Raw genomic sequence first — 20050 nt, 5'->3', positions numbered from 1 at the left:
TAGGTGTGCATGCATCAAAATAAAGTAATATAGATAACGCAACAGCACTGAACCCACAAAGGTGGGTAACACACTGGCAATCATGACATACATGGGACAACAGTTGGGCAATCATGACCATACATGGGACAACATTGGCTTACCTTTAAATAGGCTATCCCCCTTTCAGTCCATCATGAATACTGCTACCAGGCTCAGCCACATCTGCTACCCCTCTCTGCTTAACCCTTTACTGGCTTTGGCTCACCCAACAAATTAAATTCAGCATACTAACAATAACTCACAAAGCCATCCACAACCCAGCCCCCACCTACATTCCTAGCCTAGTCTCAAAATATCAACCAAACCGCTTCCTTTGGTCCTCTCAAGAGATCCTGCTCTCTAGTTTTCATGTCACCTCATCCCATGATCGCCTCCGGGACTTCTCCAGAGCCTCTCCCTTTCTCTGGAACTCTCTACCCCACTCTCTCTGACTATCTCCTACTCTGTCTACTTTCAGACGATCCCCGGAAACTCATTTTTCAGAGGTGGGTAACACACTGGCAATCATGACAACATATGGGGCAACAGTTGGACAATCATGACTATACATGGAGCAACAGTTGGGCAATCATGACTATGCATAGGGCAACAGTTGGGCAATCATGATCATACATGAGTCAACAATTGGGCAATCATGACTATACATGGGGCAACAGTTGAGCAATCATGACTATACATAGGGCAATGGTTGGGCAATCATGATCATACATGAGTCAACAATTGGGCAATCATGACTATACATGGGGCAACAGTTGAGCAATCATGACTATACATAGGGCAATGGTTGGGCAATCATGACCATACGTGAGTTAACAATTGCGCAATCTTGACCGTACATGGGGCAGCAGTTGGGCTATCATGGCAGTGCAAGGGGAAACTCTCAACAAAGAAGCAATGACAACAGTAAATATCTAAGACCAATAGAGGAACATCCAATCCAATCAGAATGTATCTTTCATCAATGGAGTTTTTTATAGTTTGCTGTTGACTGCAGCACATCATTGCTATTTTAATGGTCCAGCCAATGTATAATTCTTACTAAATTAAAAAAATTTACCTCTGTTTATACAAGATTTTATTTGAATTAATTCAAATTTTGTTTAAGAGGAGACTTCCTCAGCAAACAGGGTGGCGGCTTCTTAATGCCAATACTTTTGGCAGGATGTGGCGCGCGGGCGGTACTTTGGAGACCCCTGCTCTAAACACACAGTGCTGTCTGGGTCCCACACACAGACCGCACCGTAGAATTAAATTGTGCTAATACATGGCCAGATATGCCAATTGATGGACAACACTTTTTATTGGTTGAAATCATTTATAATGGTTCTTTTTTGCTTTAGTGAAGAAGCTGATTTTCATTGGACCAGTCAAAGTATAATTGTTAATAAATTTGATTTTCTTTTTAATTTATATACAATGTTTAATTTGGATTCCTTTATTTTGTGTCTTTTGTAAAATAAAAAGGTTCTACACTTTCCAATATCCTGTTCCTTTTTTTTCACAAATTACCATAATTGATAGATGATTGGTGAGCCACTTCACCTCTGGAAGGTCCAGTTTCAGAGAGTCCGGGAGGTCCGGTTTCAGAGACTCCAAAAGGTCTGGTTATAGACAGCCCAGAAAGTCCAGTTATACAGGATCCAGAAGGTCCAGTTTCAGAGAGAGTCCAGGAGCTCCAGTTTCAGAGAGTCCAGAAGGTCCTGTTTCAGAGAGAGTCCAGAAGGTCCAGTTTCAGAGAGAGTCCAGAAGGTCCAATTTCATAGAGTCCAGAAGGTCTAGTTTCAGAGAGTCCAGAAGGTCTAGTTTCAGAGAGTCCAGAAAGTCCAGTTTCAGAGAGTCCAGAAGGTCCAGTTTCAGAGAGTCCAGAAGGTTTAGTTTCAGAGAGTCCAGAAGGTCCAGTTTCAGAGAGTCCAGAAGGTCCAGTTTCAGAGAGTCCAGAAGGTCCAGTTTCAGAGAGTCCAGAAGGTCTAGTTTCAGAAAGTCCAGAAGGTCTAGTTTCAGAGAGTCCAGAAGGTCTAGTTTCAGAGAGTCCAGAAGGTCTAGTTTCAGAGAGTCCAAAAGGTCCAGTTTCAGAGAGTCCAGAAGGTCCAGTTTCAGAGAGTCCAGAAGGTCCAGTTTCAGAGAGTCCAGAAGGTCCAGTTTCAGAGAGTCCAGAAGGTCCAGTTTCAGAGAGTCCAGAAGGTCCAGTTTTAGAGAGTCCAGAAGGTCCAGTTTTAGAGAGTCCAGAAGGTCCAGTTTTAGAGAGTGCAGAAGGTCCAGTTTTAGAGAGTCCAGAAGGTCCAGTTTTAGAGAGTCCAGAAGGTCCAGTTTTGGAGAGTCCAGAAGGTCCAGTTTTAGAGAGTCCAGAAGGTCCAGTTTTGGAGAGTCCAAGAGGTCCTGTTATAGAGAGTCCAAGAGGTCCTGTTATAGAGAGTCCAGAAGGTCCAGTTTCACAGAGTCCAGAAGGTTTAGTTATAGAGAGTCCAGAAGGTCCAGTTTCACAGAGTCCAGAAGGTGCAGTTTCACAGAGTCCAGAAGGTGCAGTTTCACAGAGTCCAGAAGGTGCAGTTTCACAGAGTCCAGAAGGTGCAGTTATAGAAAGACTAGAAGGTCTAATTATAGAGAGTCCAGAAGGTCCAGTTTCACAGAGTCCAGAAGGTGCAGTTTCCCACCAGAGTCCAGAAGGTGCAGTTTCCCACCAGAGTCCAGAAGGTGCAGTTTCCCACCAGAGTCCAGAAGGTGCAGTTTCCCACCAGAGTCCAGAAGGTGCAGTTTCCCACCAGAGTCCAGAAGGTGCAGTTTCCCAGAGTCCAGAAGGTGCAGTTTCCCAGAGTCCAGAAGGTGCAGTTTTCCAGTGTCCAGAAGGTGCAGTTTTCCAGTGTCCAGAAGGTGCAGTTTCCCAGTGTCCAGAAGGTGCAGTCCCACAGAGTCCAGAAGGTCCAGTTTCACAGAGTCCAGAAGGTCCAGTTTCACAGAGTCCAGAAGGTCCAGTTTCACAGAGTCCAGAAGGTCCAGTTTCACAGAGTCCAGAAGGTCCAGTTTCACAGAGTCCAGAAGGTCCAGTTTCACAGAGTCCAGAAGGTGCAGTTTCCCAGAGTCCAGAAGGTGCAGTTTCCCAGAGTCCAGAAGGTGCAGCTTCCCAGAGTCCAGAAGGTGCAGCTTCCCAGAGTCCAAAAGGTGCAGCTTCCCAGAGTCCAGAAGGTGCAGCTTCCCAGAGTCCAGAAGGTGCAGCTTCCCAGAGTCCAGAAGGTGCAGCTTCCCAGAGTCCAGAAGGTGCAGCTTCCCAGAGTCCAGAAGGTCTAGTTTCCCAGAGTCCAGAAGGTCTAGTTTCACAGTGTCCAGAAGGTCCAGTCTCACAGAGTCCAGAAGGTCCAGTCTCACAGAGTCCAGAAGGTCTAGTTTCACAGAGTCCAGAAGGTCTAGTTTCCCAGAGTCCAGAAGGTCTAGTTTCCCAGAGTCCAGAAGGTCTAGTTTCCCAGAGTCCAGAAGGTGCAGTTTCCCAGAGTCCAGAAGGTCCAGTCTCACAGAGTCCAGAAGGTCCAGTCTCACAGAGTCCAGAAGGTCCAGTCTCACAGTGTCCAGAAGGTGCAGTTTCCCAGAGTGCAGAAGGTGCAGTTTCCCAGAGTCCAGAAGGTGCAGTTTCCCAGTGTCCAGAAGGTCCAGTCTCACAGAGTCCAGAAGGTCCAGTCTCACAGAGTCCAGAAGGTCCAGTGTCACAGTGTCCAGAAGGTCCAGTGTCACAGAGTCCAGAAGGTCCAGTCTCACAGAGTCCAGAAGGTCCAGTCTCACAGAGTCCAGAAGGTCCAGTCTCACAGAGTCCAGAAGGTCCAGTCTCACAGTGTCCAGAAGGTCCAGTCTCACAGAGTCCAGAAGGTCCAGTCTCACAGAGTCCAGAAGGTTCAGCTCCACATGTTTGTCCGCTGATATACTATGGATACACGGAGCCTCTACAGTCTACAAGTACCACATAGAATATTCCCACCACTGCCATCTTGGTTCTCTTCTTCATGGTTGCAGTGATAGGTTCTGTAATCTCAAGGTTTCTTCATCAGTGATACAGTGGTAATCCCCTTCAGTGGCTTTCTGAGCATGTCCATATCATATTGTTATTGTATTCTCAAGGACACCCAACGACAGTGACTCGTAAACCAAGGCAAGTACTTTGTTGGATAGTGGAGGAATGAGGAGAGTGCTTTCTTTGAGAAAGTAAAACCAGGCGGGATCAACTTATCACAGATCGCAATACCTCTGGCCACCACCCCAGTCTAGGCCTAGAGGGACTCAAAATATAGCTGGGTGGGCACAAATCTTGCGTACAATCTGGCGCACTGGGGTCCTCTGAACTATCCTCAGTGCCAGAGCCGAGACAGTTTTTGCACCGCACCATGGATATCATTTAAAAAATAAAAAAAAATTCTAAAATAACACTGTATCTCAAAATCGAATATGTTTTAATGCTCTTCGATTGCACGTTTATGAACTTTACCACACAAACAAATTCTTTTCATCTACTAATATCACTGAAAAACATACAAAATATTAAAATATTCAGAATATTCCCCACTGATCCCAGCGCTCAAAAGAGTAAGTCAAATAAAAAATAATTTCCAGCTGCTATCATAAAATAAATCATAAATCCCAAAAGCATATAGTATATATCATCCGTTAACCTCTCATCACATATACACCATATTGACAGCGCTAAATATCCAAACCAAGATAATGTACATAAAAGGATGACAATTCCGTAATTATCAAGGAATCAGCCACAAAAGTTTTCATGAAAGTCCCAAACACATAAGTATGAGTTTTCAACTAAAGTGTTCACACGCTGGAAAAACAGAAAAGAAAGTCCATCTCCAAGATAGAACCACCAGTGCGTAGAAACTTGACAGTCGGTGCCACCCCTTATGGTAATAAACTCACCAGAACACTGAGGGTTTACAGGCTCATCGTCAGCAATTATTATGATTACTCCACTGGTTTCTTTATGGAGAGGCTTCTTAACATACCCAGAATCAAGTGGTTGTCAACAGCGGTAATAAAGGTTCCTTGATCTCCTTACAGCAATACCTTTCCTGGTTTCTAGTACTTCATTCAAAACGGATTCACATGTGGGGAACGATAAAAGACATATTCCATAGTGCAAACCGTTTTTTTATTGTAAAATTCCCATGCGCAAGTAAAAACATACGTACACAAACTTAAAATAATCAACTCGTTCTCAATAGTGTCACTAGCAGTACGGTCGGGTATGTCTCACCGCAGTCCTGAGCGTCTCGAATAGTGCACAGTCTCAGCGTCCACGGCGGGTCCCGGGTAAGCATTCAAACCATCTGCTCTGTAGTGACGTATAGCTGCTTGGTCACGCCCATACGCGCTTCGTCACTACGTCTTCGTCTGTGGGCGTGGCCAAGCAGCGCAGCTCATACGTTTAAATATACAGCGGGGAGGTGAGCCAGCTCGTAGTCACTCCTCCGTCCGGCCCCCTCAACTCCCGCGTTAATACCAAATGCGGAAACATTAGGACACACCGTGCAAGCCGTCACTATGCCAACGCGTCTAAACAACAAACAGTGACTCAGAAGGACAATCCTTCTGACGAACTCGTCATCAATGAGCCGCTGAGTCACCGAGCACCATATATACACCAGATCGGCCATCTCCTTACTATTGGAAGTGCCAATCATCATTCAGTGCAGAACTTTGGTACTCTGTGAGTTATAAATGTTTGTCAAAAGAAAAGTATATACTAAAATATACAATAATGCGGCATACATTTTAAATGTCTGTAACTTACAATAAAGTCAATTCATACCACCAATACAATGAATTACAGACAACATTCACAAGATGATAATAATAATCATAATACATATCCACTTATCAAAAAGGGGAGAAAATTGTCTTATCTTGTAGATCTTAACTAGCCCTAAATTAAAATCAAGATTGGTCACAAAAAAGCCACTAAATGTATTCTTCCAAAAAATATAAATATAAAAAATATAAAAAAATAATAAAATAAAATAAAAATAAAAATAAAAAATAATAACAAGAATAAAATTAAAATAAAAAAAACTCCACAATTAGTCACTTTTAATAATGAAATACATAAAAAGTTAGAAAAGCAAGGGCGATCGGCCCTGACAGACAAGCGGAATACTTAGGATGACTACCCACCTCTATTCTCTCCTTTTCCTTCTCTTCTTTTCTTTACATCCTTTTTGGTATCCCCCTCTCTTCGCTCCCTCTTCCCCCTTTTTTTTTCTTTTTTCTCCTCTCTTATTTCCGTCTTTCTTCCAAACTCTCCCAAGGGAGGGTGTTTGAATAGGTTAGTTATTAGTACAAGTATCTCACACATTCAGTTGATACCTGTAACCTCGGAATGCCACTCTTTACTAGAAGTAGAGTTTTGAGAACTAGCTTACTATTGGTTGGACTTTATCTCTGACTTACTTATGTTGATGAACATACTGCCTGTGGATAGCTCTGTCTGGCCTGGTTTGTACCTGCTCCAAGTGGCTATACTCTGCAGGCCGATAAGCTCTTACTGTACGTTCCCTTTTCACTTTTGGCTCTGCCACTGCTGCATTGAAGTGTATGATATGTAATGTTTCCTCCTATAATAATAAAAAGTTATTTGACAAAAAAAAAAGTTAGAAAAGGTAGATAGGGAAACACAAAAAAAGAAAATAAAGAAATTCAGAAGAGATCTAAATGACTGTAGGAATCATACCATGTATAGCTGGCAGGAAGGAGTCAGATCACCAACACAAGAAGATACCAAGGTGGATGTTATAGCAACCCAACCCCAATCAAATGTATCAGGGGTCCCAAGTAAGATTCCTAAGGTGATTGGGTAGTACCAAAAAATTTGAATTTTCAAGGTATGAAACCCCAAAAAAACCGCGGACGTAAACAGTCTAATTCTTCTGGTATAAATAATGATAGAGGATATAAGGAAGCCCGTCCGGTATATAATCAACAAGGAGCATATAATCTAGACACATATAATCGCTTTGCCCCTTTATCTGGATCATCCTCACCCCGTAACACACAGATTACTCCTTTTTTATGGAGGGGAGGGAGAGGCCAATGGAGAGGGAGACTAAGAAGCGGACGACCATGGAGGGGTCGACCCTCTTATCCTCCAATCACTCAGAACAATCAAGGTTGGAGACAATCCCAGGATTGGGGAATGCCATACAGCCCAATCAGACAAATAAAATCCATCGCAAAAGAGGCTGTAGAGCTGGTAAACGCCTCAAGCAAAAAAAGACGCAGGGAGACGGATTGACAGGAATTTATAATTTGACCCAAGTGATCTTATCCCAGAAAGAAACATCTTAAATGCTGGTTTGAAATGTTCTGCACGCCAACCTATGAATAAATTTGACATCTATATTGACATACAAAAATATGTACGGAAGATTAATATTAAGAAATACATGCTTTCAAACAGCAGTATGATGAAAAATAACAGGAATATGGAAACAATAGGTATTAATAGCGGTCTTCGTAACAAGTCATTGTTTAATCCCCATTGCCCTCTAATCATCAAGTAGAGGTTTTTAAACAATCAGTCCTTAGGGACTTGGATAACCTCCCATTAAAGAAAAATATTTGTCCTAAATATATTAAAGAAGGGATTAAGGCCCTAGAAGAAAGGAAGGATATAATTGTCCGACCAGCAGACAAAGGGGGGGGGGGGGGGTGTGGTTTTGCTTGATAAGCAGTTTTACCATGCCCAGCTGAGAGGTATGTTGTCTGATCAAGCAACATACACACTACTGGAAAAGGACCCTATTAAGCATATCGAGATGGTTTGGCAAATCTGGTTGATTTTGGGTATTATATGCGGGTTTTAACAAAAAAAGAACAATTATTTTTGGTTCCAAGTTTTAATAGAATTCCCAATATCTATACGCTACCTAAGATTCATAAAAATCAGACCGAACCCCCGGCTAGGCCTATCGTAAATGGAATAAATTCAGTGACTTCCAGAATTGGACAAAATATTTAGACCATTTCCTACAGATGAGTGTAGTTGCCTACCTGAAGGACACCACAAGTTTCCTTCGATTGCTACGGGGGGTGGAGTTTCCTGTAGATTCCGAGATCTTTTTAGTAACGGCAGATGTATCGTCTCTCTATACTATTATACAACACGAGGATGCCCTGTTGGCTCTCAATTGGGCATTCTCCCAGAGAGACGACTTGCCTTTTATCCAAAAGAGGTTTGGAATTCTGCCTTTCGCACAACTACTTTTGGTATGATGGCAAATTCTATAATCAAAAGAAAGGGGTAGCGATGGGTTCGAAGTTTGCGCCGAGTCTGGCAAATTTATTTATGAGCCAATGGGAGGACATACGTATCTTTGCAGACCGGAGATGTGAATTACTTTTCTACCAGAGGTATATAGACGATTTATTCTATATTTGGCAGGGCACTGAAGAATCTTTGAAATTGTTTTCTGATGGTTTGAATAACAATAATAATAACATCAAATTAGAATTTTATTGGAGTAAGGAGTCAATCCATTTTTTGGATGTGACTATAGTGAGGGAACGGACTAACTTGTCTACAAAAGTTTTTTTCAAACCAACAGATAGAAATAGTTACATTCCGATTCAAAGTGGTCATCATCCTCTTTGGCTGCGAGGTATACCTAAGGGACAGTTTCTCCGTTGATGATGACTACTTGACACAGGCATCAATGGTCAGAGATAAATTTGTGGAAAAAGGATACGCTTCTGAAATTTTGGATCAGGAATTACACCAAGTTCTACAGATACCCCAGGAGCACTGTTTACAACCTAAAGAAAGGACAACGGGAAGTGGTCATGAGTGGGGTTTTATTAGTACCCTACATGGTCAATATAAGGAGGTAGAGGAGATCATCCAGAAGTATTGGAATATCCTTAAACTAGATAGGACGTTTAAGGAGGTGATTCCCGAAAATCCTAGATTTATATATAGGCGTAATTCCTCTTTTGGGGATAAAATAGTTAAAAAGGTTTTAGATCCGCCCTCTAGGCCACTTATGTTCTGGGATAGAGCCGTTTTTTTTGCCTGCCGAAGGTGTAGAGCCTGTAAGTCGGTACATAACCATATGAGGGGGATTGATCAATTCACCTCCACCGGCAATGGACATAACTTTAAAATAGATCAATTCATCACGTGTGTAACTACACATGTGGTGTATGTTCTTCAGTACCCATGCGGCTTGATGTATGTAGGACGAACAAAAAGAAAACTATGTACATGGGTGGCAGAACATATTTATAATATTTCCATTGGTTATAAAGACCATAGTGTCTCCCTGCATTTCAGACTCAAACACAACAGGGATCCAACAGGCCTAAAGTTTTGGGGTGTAGATAGAGTTTTCCCAACTTGGAGGGGGAGTAATTTAGTCCGGGAAATATCAAAGCGGGAAACCGAATGGATTTTTCGTACTAATACTTTGAGTCCCCATGGTTTAAATATAGAGGTGGACATTAACTGCTTCATCAGTGATTACTGATGATTAGGTTGAGTGCACTAGAGATGAGGCCGGGATTTGTTTTAGAATATTCTTAGTATAGCATATTATGTTTATTTCATCTTGACTTTATGAATATTAATTTTATGCATTTTTTAGGGTCAGAATAATTTTGGCATAGTAGATCTTGTATTTCATGTGATTTTATTAGTAGTACTCAGTCTATTAAGGGTATTTTAATTTATCATTATCATTATTATAAATTTGTTTCTGTTTTTCTATTGATTTATATTTATATTTTCTTATTTTTATTTCATTTATTTTTATTTTTATTTTTATTTATATCTATCTTTATTTTTATTTTTATTTATTTTTCATTTTCATTTTTCTTTTTTCATTTTCATTTTCATCTTTATTTATTTTTATTTTTTTATTTTTATTTTCATTTTCATTTTTATTTGTATTTTTTTTTTAATTCTTATTATTATTTTTTATTTTTATTTTATTTTTTTATATTTTTTTGAAGAATACATTTAGTGGCTTTTTTGTGACCAATCTTGATTTTAATTTAGGGCTAGTTAAGATCTACAAGATAAGACAATTTTCTCCCCTTTTTGATAAGTGGATATGTATTATGATTATTATTATCATCTTGTGAATGTTGTCTGTAATTCATTGTATTGGTGGTATGAATTGACTTTATTGTAAGTTACAGACATTTAAAATGTATGCCGCATTATTGTATATTTTAGTATATACTTTTCTTTTGACAAACATTTATAATTCACAGAGTACCAAAGTTCTGCACTGAATGATGATTGGCACTTCCAATAGTAAGGAGATGGCCGATCTGGTGTATATATGGTGCTCGGTGACTCAGAGGCTCATTGATGACGAGTTCGTCAGAAGGATTGTCCTTCTGAGTCACTGTTTGTTGTTTAGACGCGTTGGCATAGTGACGGCTTGCACGGCGTGTCCTAATGTTTCCGCATTTGGTATTAACGCGGGAGTTGAGGGTGCCAGACGGAGGAGTGACTACGAGCTGGCTCACCTCCCCGCTGTATATTTAAACGTATGAGCTGCGCTGCTTGGCCACGCCCACAGACGAAGACGTAGTGACGAAACGCGTATGGGCGTGACCAAGCAGCTATATGTCACTACAGAGCAGATGGTTTGAATGCTTACCCGGGACCCGCCGTGGACGCTGAGACTGTGCACTATTCGAGACGCTCAGGACTGCGGTGAGACATACCCGACCGTACTGCTAGTGACACTATTGAGAACGAGTTGATTATTTTAAGTTTGTGTACGTATGTTTTTACTTGCGCATGGGAATTTTACAATAAAAAAACGGTTTGCACTATGGAATATGTCTTTTATCGTTCCCCACATGTGAATCCGTTTTGAATGAAGTACTAGAAACCAGGAAAGGTATTGCTGTAAGGAGATCAAGGAACCTTTATTACCGCTGTTGACAACCACTTGATTCTGGGTATGTTAAGAAGCCTCTCCATAAAGAAACCAGTGGAGTAATCATAATAATTGCTGACGATGAGCCTGTAAACAGTGTTCTGGTGAGTTTATTACCATAAGGGGTGGCACCGACTGTCAAGTTTCTACGCACTGGTGGTTCTATCTTGGAGATGGACTTTCTTTTCTGTTTTTCCAGCGTGTGAACACTTTAGTTGAAAACTCATACTTATGTGTTTGGGACTTTCATGAAAACTTTTGTGGCTGATTCCTTGATAATTATGGAATTGTCATCCTTTTATGTACATTATCTTGGTTTGGATATTTAGCGCTGTCAATATGGTGTATATGTGATGAGAGGTTAACGGATGATATATACTATATGCTTTTGAAATTCTTTTCATCATTTGACTTTTAACTTGCATAATCTGTGCAGCAAAAAAAGAAGAATGCAATGATATAAGTGTGATAAACAATGTAGGCTGCAGTTTTTATATTCACCACAAGGAGGTGATCTTACTTTTTGTCAGTGGAACGCAACAGTCAGGAAGTAATTGAGGTGCAGACAGGAAGTGATGCGCTTTCTGCACAGGAAGTGATGTCAGATATAAATAAGAACTTCTAGGTTAGAGGCCAGTTAACAGGAAATAGAGAGGAGACATTGCTGGATCTGGCAGCAGGAGGTAATAAGATATTATTTTATATTTATACCCAGTAACCCCTCCGTCATGCCCGTCCTCTTCCTCCATAGTCACTGTGATGTCATCTAAATATAGAGCCATTTATCCAACTGTCCATCCAGAACCTCTGGTTTATAGACCAGATACATCCTAAATATAGAACCATTTATCCAACTGTCCATCCAGAGCCTCTGGTTTATAGACCGGATAGATCCTAAATATAGAGCCATTTATCCAACTGTCCATCCAGAGCCTCTGGTTTATAGACCAGATACATCCTAAATATAGAGCCATTTATCCAACTGTCCATCCAGAGCCTCTGGTTTATAGACCGGATACATCCTAAATATAGAACCATTTATCCAACTGTCGATCCAGAACCTCTGGTTTATAGACCGGATACATCCTAAATATAGAGCCATTTATCCAACTGTCCATCCAGAACCTCTGGTTTATAGACCAGATACATCCTAAATATAGAACCATTTATCCAACTGTCCATCCAGAGCCTCTGGTTTATAGACCGGATAGATCCTAAATATAGAGCCATTTATCCAACTGTCCATCCAGAGCCTCTGGTTTATAGACCAGATACATCCTAAATATAGAGCCATTTATCCAACTGTCCATCCAGAGCCTCTGGTTTATAGACCGGATACATCCTAAATATAGAACCGTTTATCCAACTGTCCATCCAGAGCCTCTGGTTTATAGACCGGATACATCCTAAATATAGAACCATTTATCCAACTGTCCATCCAGAGCCTCTGGTTTATAGACCGGATACATCCTAAATATAGAACCATTTATCCAACTGTCCATCCAGAGCCTCTGGTTTATAGACCGGATATATCCTAAATATAGAGCCATTTATCCAACTGTCCATTCAGAGCCTCTGGTTTATAGACCGGATACATCCTAAATATAGAACCATTTATCCAACTGTCCATCCAGAGCCTCTGGTTTATAGACCGGATGCATCCTAAATATAGAACCATTTATCCAACTGTCCATCCAGAGCCTTTTGGTTTATAGACCGGATATATCCTAAATATAGAGCCATTTATCCAACTGTCCATCCAGAGCCTCTGGTTTATAGACCGGATATATCCTAAATATAGAACCATTTATCCAACTGTCCATCCAGAGTCAGTCCAATGACACTAATAGGACGGGGCTCACAATATAGACATTTCCGGGCACTGTGCACACAGAACAATGCCTTGTCTACATATCCTCCATCATACATGGTCATTGGTCAGTACTATTCAGTAAAATTGTATTCTCTCCAGTGATTTTTTATTTTTTATCAGGTAATACTTTTATTCTAAATTTGTTTAGATTAGGAAGGGATTGGTTAGAAACTCTTTCAGATTATTATTTGTTTTTTGTCCCCAATGGGTTGATTTCCCCTCACAACTGTCCTTTTTGACAGCAGTCACATGGACAAAAAGTAAGAGGAAATCTCAAGAACTGGGTCACAGATAGACCTTAGGCCTCTACCACGACATCAAAGATGTGCGATTTTTGCCGCAATTTCAGGGAATCCCTGTGTAACTCGTATCAAAGTCGGACCAAATCAGTGCAGGGACTACTTTGAAGTCGGTGCAACTTGACGTGGCACAGATACGAATTGTGCTAATTGGAAATCATGGGGAACGACTTGTAATGGGACTTTGCAGTCTCAAGTCGCAAGGACAAATCGCACAAGTGTGGAAGGTGCCTTGCCGGAGAGGTGAGGAGGATTCTGGGAAGTCTGTAGTGATAATTGTTACTTTCTCTCTATACACAGGATTATAAAGTAGTGAAGAAAATATCTGGTGATCCATTAACACCCAGCAGCCGTCTTCACAGGACAAACCGCATCTCAGTGCCTCCACCTCACTGTATATTGTGATGGAGAATCAGCCGCCCCTCACATCACCGGGTAAGAGGAGACTTTATTGTAAAGGAGAGAGCAGTACGGAGGGTCCACCTAGATCCCCCATCATCTGATAAACACATAGAAACAATGTATTCAGTCAGTGTGTGTGTTTCCTACAGATGGGTCCAGTAATGGGAACCCACCAGAGAGATGTCCCCGTCCTCTGTATTCCCGGGATTCCACACAGGAAGATCACACCATCCCCCACCATCATCAGGTAGGTGGGACTGAGCATGTCCATCAAAAAAAGTCTTCTGGGCAAGCAATCTCTTATTCCATTTTACAAATGTATTTTGTCATCTTTGGGGTTTAGGACACAGAATTGAAGGATATCAAAATTAAAGTTGAAGAAGAAGAAGAAGAAGAAGAGGAGTCATTTGTGTTGGGAAATCAGCAGTTTAATGAGGAAAGTAGTCCTCTGTGTTCTTTGAAAGATGGCAGCATTGTTCACCATGATCAGGTAGATGGGACTCAGCAATAGAACCCCAATGTTTTTTTTTTCTAAGCTATAAGATGACATTCGAATGAATCTCGTGCTCTTTTTTTTAATAAATGTATTTTATTATCTTTGGGGTTTAGGGTGAAGAACTGAAAGTCATCAAAGTTGAGATTAAAGAAGAAGAAGAAGAAGTGTTGGTGAGTGGAGATCAGCAGTCTATGGAGGAGGGGAAGATAATTATAAAAAGTGAACAGGAGGAATCTTCTCTACGTATAGACACAAGTAAGTATGAACACTAAAGGAGAAACGGTTCACAGTTTCATTTTTTTGTTAAGAGAAGTAGATGTTTGCACTATTACATGGGCTCAGAATAGAGATTTTATGCAACCCTTTGAAACGCAATACCTGTTTTCTCTGTTTTGTGCTCTGAGAGGACAGAATTAAAATTTAGACTTGGGAAACTTAACATTAACAAATCACCGGGACCAGATGGCTTGCACCCGAGGGTACTTAGGGAACTCAGTCAAGTAATTGCCAGACCATTGTTCTTAATTTTTACTGACGGTCTACTGACTGGAATGGTACCAGCCGATTGGAGAAAAGCTAATGTAGCACCAAGATTAAAAAAGGGCCCAAAATACATCCCTGGGAATTACAGACCAGTTAGCCTAACATCAATAGTATGTAAACTCTTGGAGGGGATGATAAGGGATTATATACAAGATTTTAGTAATGAGAATGGTATCATTAGCGGTAATCAGCATGGAATCACGAATAATCGTTCTTGCCAAACCAATCTATTAAACCTTCTATGAGGAGGTGAGTTGCCATCTAGATAAAGGAAGGCCCGTAGACGTGGTGTATCTAGATAAAGGAAGGCCTGTAGACGTGGTGTATCTCGATAAAGGAAGGCCTGTAGACGTGGTGTATCTAGATAAAGGAAGGCCCGTAGACGTGGTGTATCTACATAAAGGAAGGCCCGTAGACGTGGTGTATCTGGATAAAGGAAGGCCTGTAGACGTGGTGTATCTAGATAAAAGAAGGCCTGTAGACGTGGTGTATCTGGATAAAGGAAGGCCTGTAGACGTGGTGTATCTGGATAAAGGAAGGCCCGTAGATGTGGTGTATCTGGATAAAGGAAGGCCCGTAGACGTGGTGTATCTGGATAAAGGAAGGCCCGTAGACGTGGTGTATCTGGATAAAGGAAGGCCCGTAGATGTGGTGTATCTGGATAAAGGAAGGCCCGTAGATGTGGTGTATCTAGATAAAGGAAGGCCCGTAGACGTGGTGTATCTGGATAAAGGAAGGCCCGTAGACGTGGTGTATCTGGATAAAGGAAGGCCTGTAGACGTGGTGTATCTGGATAAAAGAAGGCCTGTAGACGTGGTGTATCTGGATAAAGGAAGGCCCGTAGACGTGATGTATCTGGATAAAGGAAGGCCTGTAGACGTGGTGTATCTGGATAAAGGAAGGCCCGTAGACGTGGTGTATCTGGATAAAGGAAGGCCTGTAGACGTGGTGTATCTGGATAAAGGAAGGCCCGTAGATGTGGTGTATCTGGATAAAGGAAGGCCTGTAGACGTGGTGTATCTGGATAAAGGAAGGCCTGTAGACGTGGTGTATCTGGATAAAGGAAGGCCTGTAGACGTGGTGTATCTGGATAAAGGAAGGCCTGTAGACGTGGTGTATCTGGATAAAGGAAGGCCCGTAGATGTGGTGTATCTGGATAAAGGAAGGCCTGTAGACGTGGTGTATCTGGATAAAGGAAGGCCCGTAGACGTGGTGTATCTGGATAAAGGAAGGCCTGTAGACGTGGTGTATCTGGATTTTGCAAAAGCATTTGAAACAGTTCCCCATAAACATTTACTGTACAAAATAAGGTCCGTTGGCATGGACCATAGGGTGAGTACATGGATTGAAAACTGGCTACAAGGGTGAGTTCAGAGGGTGGTGATAAATGGAGAGAACTCGGAATGGTCAGGGGTGGGTAGTGGGGTCCCCCAGGGTTCTGTGCTCAGACCAATCCTATTTAATTTGTTCATAAACGACCTGGAGGATGGGGTAAACAGTTCAATCTCTGTATTTTTTGGACGATGCTAAGCAGGGCAATAACTTCTCCGCAGGATGTGGAAACTTTGCACAAAGATCTGAACCAATTAATGGGGTGGGCAACTACATGGCAAATGAGGTTCAATGTAGAAAAATGTAAAATAATGCATTTGGGTGAATAAAATAAAATATGAATGCAATCTACTGATTGAGGGGAGAACCTCTGGGGGGGATCTAGGATGGAAAAGGACCTGGGGGTCCTAGTAGATGATAGGCTCAGCAATGCCAAGCTGCTGCTAACAAAGCAAACAGAATATTGGCATTAAAAAGGGGATCAACTCCAGAGATAAAATGATAATTCTCCCGCTCTACAAGACTCTGGTCCGGCCGCACCTGGAGTATACTGTCCAGTTTTGGGCACCGGCCCTCAGGAAGGATGTACTGGAAATGGAGCGACTACACAGAAGGGCAACAAAGCTAATAAAGGGTCTGGAGGATATTAGTTATGAGGAAAGGTTGTGAGCACTGAACTTATTCTCTCTGGAGAAGAGACGCTTGAGAGGGGATATGATTTCAATATACAAATACCGGACTGGTGACCCCACAATAGGGAGAGGTTTTTTTTTGCAAAAGGGAGTTTAGCAAGACTCCTGGCCACTCATTACAATTAGAAGAAAAGAGGTTTAACCTTAAACTACGTAGAGGGTTCTTTGCTGTAAGAGCGGCAAGGATGTGGAATTCCCTTCCACAGGTGGTGGTCTCAGTGGGGGGCATTGATAGTTTCAAGAAAATATTAGATAAGCACCTGAACGACCCCAACATACAGGGATATACAATGTAATACTGACATATAATCACACACATAGGTTGGATTTGTGTCTTTTTTTTTTCAACCTCGCCTACTATGTAACCAATTTTTTCATGAAACATTCTGGGACTCTTGGGATCTCCTATATCATGTCCACCCTCACTGACAGTTTTCAGTAAGATCACATACACTGAACTTTCGGGAGGGGGGGGGGCTTTTGGGACATCCGGAGGCACACTTGAGGGCCCCCTATATCTCAAAAATTGTCCATCATTGGAGAACTTCATATGAAAGGTTTATATCTCTGTTCTTCAGTATGTTGAGGTGTTTCCAAGAAATGAGGTGGAGGAAGGTCCATCATTTTATAGGGGGGGGGGGGGGCTTTTGGGAAATCAGGAGTAACACTTGAGGGCCCCCTATATCTCAAAAATTGACCATCATTGGAGAACTCCACATGAACGGTTTATATCTCTGTTCTTCAGTAGGTTGAGGTGTTTCCAAGAAATGAGGTGGATGAAGGACCATCATTTTAATGGGAGGGGGGGGGAGGCTTTTGGGATATAAGGAGTAACACTTGACGGCCCCCTATATCTCAAAAATGATCCATCATTGGAGAACTTCATATGAACAGTTTATATCTCTGCTCTTCAGTAGGTTGAGGTGTTTCCAAGAAATGAGGTGGAGGAAGGTCCATCATTTTATAGGGGGGGGGGGCTTTTGTGAAATCAGGAGTAACACTTGAGGGCCCCCTATATCTCAAAAATGGTCCATCATTGGAGAACTTCACATGAAAGGTTTTTATCTCTGTTCTTCAGTAGGTTGAGGTGTTTCCAAGAAATGAGGTGGATGAAGGTCCATCTCCAGATCCCTGGTAACAATGTCGTCAATGTACCTACACTGTTATATTGTATGTTTTATATGTATTATATCCTTGATGTGGTTTGTATTTATATTTTTATGTTATGACTGCAACCTATTCCATGCCAGAGCTCTGAGAAACTGTTGGAATCCGTATGGAGATCTATGACTTCTGGATGAAAGGCACGAGGAACTCTTCTAACGCCTAAAATTTTGTTTCCTTCAGGTGGACACTATGTCTTGGATAATTCATCTTCAGGTCATAAAGAAGATGATATTGCCGTTGAGGAACCTTCTCCAGGAGTAAATCCCAATAGACATCACAGACGTTCCCCTTTGAGGAGAAGGATCGCTCCCTCTAAACCCGAGGAACCTTCTCGTAAGTCACGTGCGGTTCCTCCAGATCTCCATCGGGGTTCTCGCGGTACAGCTACATCAACAAACCCGCCTAATCCCAAGGAATCCTTATCTTCGGCGGGTGGGAAATCTTCCAAAAAAACTGGAACACTTGGACACCAGACAAGTCAAAAGCGTGAGCTTGCTTTCTCCTGTTCAGTGTGCGGGAAATGTTTCGCTGAGAAACCGCATCTTGCTAAACACAAAAGAATTCACACGGGCAAGCGTCCTTACTTATGCGTAGATTGCGGAAAGGGTTTCATTCAGAGATCCGACCTGCTTATACACCAGAGGAGTCACACGGGCGAGCGTCCCTTTTCTTGTTCAGAGTGCGGGAAATCTTTTAGCATGAAAAGAAGCCTTCTTAAACATCAGAGAATCCACACCGGAGAGTGTCCTTTCTCATGCCCAGAGTGCGGGAAGGCTTTTACTCAGAAAAGATACCTTGTTAATCACCAGAAAAAGCACACGGGCGAGCGTCCCTATTCATGTTTAGAGTGCGGGAAAGGTTTCATCGATCGGAGAAACCTTGGTCATCACCAGAGAGTTCACACGGGTGAGCGTCCCTTTTCATGTTCTGAGTGCGGGAAATGTTTCACTCGGAAAGCAGGCCTTGTTGCACACCAGCGAGGTCACACAGGCGAGCGTCCTTATTCATGTTCAGTGTGCGGGAACTGTTTCACTTACAAAAGAGAACTGAATGCACATCAGGTAATTCACACAGGTGAACTTCCTTTTTCTTGTTCGGAGTGCGGGAAATGTTTCACTGAAAAAGGGAAACTACTTATACACCAGAAATATCACACGGGAGAACGTCCTTATACATGTTCGGAGTGCGGGAAATGTTTTGTTCTGAAGGGACACCTTATAATTCACCAGAGAAGTCACACAGGCGAGCGTCCACATTCATGTCCGGAGTGCGGGAAATGTTTCGTTCGGAAGAGAGAACTAATTATACACCAAAGGAGTCACACTGGTGAGCGTCCTTATTCCTGTTCAGTGTGTTCGAAATCTTTTGCGGAGAAAGGTAAACTTCAAAAGCACCAGAGGATTCACAAGGGCGATCGTCCCTATGCATGTGCAGAGTGCGGGAAATGTTTCACTCAGAAAGAAACACTTGTTACACACCAGAAAATTCACACGGGTGAGCGTCCCTTTTCTTGTTCAGAGTGCGGGAAATCTTTCATTTCTAAGGCCGTCCTCCTTAAACACCAGAGAAGTCACAGGGGTGAGCGTCCTTACTCATGTTCAGAGTGCGGGAAAAGTTTCGCCAAGAAAGCAAGCCTTGTTAAACACCAAAAAGTTCACACAGGCGAGCGTCATTCATGTCTAGAGTGCGGGAAAGTTTTTGCTCAGAAATCCAACCTTCTTACACACCAGAGATGTCACACGGGTGAGCGTCCCTATTCTTGTCTAGTGTGCGAGAAATCGTTCACTTTGAAAGCAAGCCTTGTTAAACATCAACGAAAACACAAGGGTGAGCCTCCTTATTCATGCTGAGTGCGGGAAATCTTTCATTGACAAAAGATACTATCTTAATCACCAGAAAAGTCACACAGGTGGGCGTCCTTATTAATATTCAGAGTGCGGGAAAAGTTTCCTTGAGAAAAGAAGCCTTCTACATCACCAGAGAATTCACACAGCTGAGTTTCCTGTTCATGTTCAGGGTGCGGGGAATGTTTCAAGGACATGAGAAGGCTTAATTATCCCCACAGCACTCTCACAGATGAGCATTCTCATTCACGTTCAGAGTGTGGGAAACCCTGTAGTCTGAAAGGACGTCTTGTTAAAAGCCAGAGAATTCACACGAGCAAGCGTTCATATTAATGTACAGAGTGTGGAACAGGTATCAACCTTCATCATCCACCAGAGAATTCACAGGGGTGAGCGTTCCCTATTCATGTTTAGAGTGCGGGAAAG

The 20050-nt window shown here is 42.1% G+C and overlaps 1 protein-coding gene across 1 annotated transcript in view; it reads left to right on the top strand.

The window, feature by feature from the left end:
- LOC143955206 (uncharacterized) overlaps positions 1-20050 on the top strand; it is a 139623-nt gene that overhangs the window by 119170 nt on the left and 403 nt on the right. Inside the window, 8 exon segments of the mRNA XM_077465292.1 lie at positions 1594-1739; positions 1806-3981; positions 13479-13583; positions 13700-13797; positions 13894-14040; positions 14160-14301; positions 17961-19626; positions 19628-20050. The exon segment at positions 19628-20050 is cut by the window's right edge and continues 403 nt beyond it. Coding sequence (XP_077321418.1) covers positions 1594-1739; positions 1806-3981; positions 13479-13583; positions 13700-13797; positions 13894-14040; positions 14160-14301; positions 17961-19626; positions 19628-19823 — 4676 coding nt within the window. The 3' untranslated portion in view covers positions 19824-20050.

This window comes from Lithobates pipiens, unplaced genomic scaffold (genome assembly GCF_037356315.1).
Source record: "Lithobates pipiens isolate NorthernLeopardFrog02 unplaced genomic scaffold, aLitPip1_a1.2 Scaffold_35, whole genome shotgun sequence".
In the NCBI taxonomy this organism is placed as follows: domain Eukaryota; kingdom Metazoa; phylum Chordata; class Amphibia; order Anura; family Ranidae; genus Lithobates; species Lithobates pipiens.
This window is presented reverse-complemented; position numbering and strand designations above follow the sequence as displayed.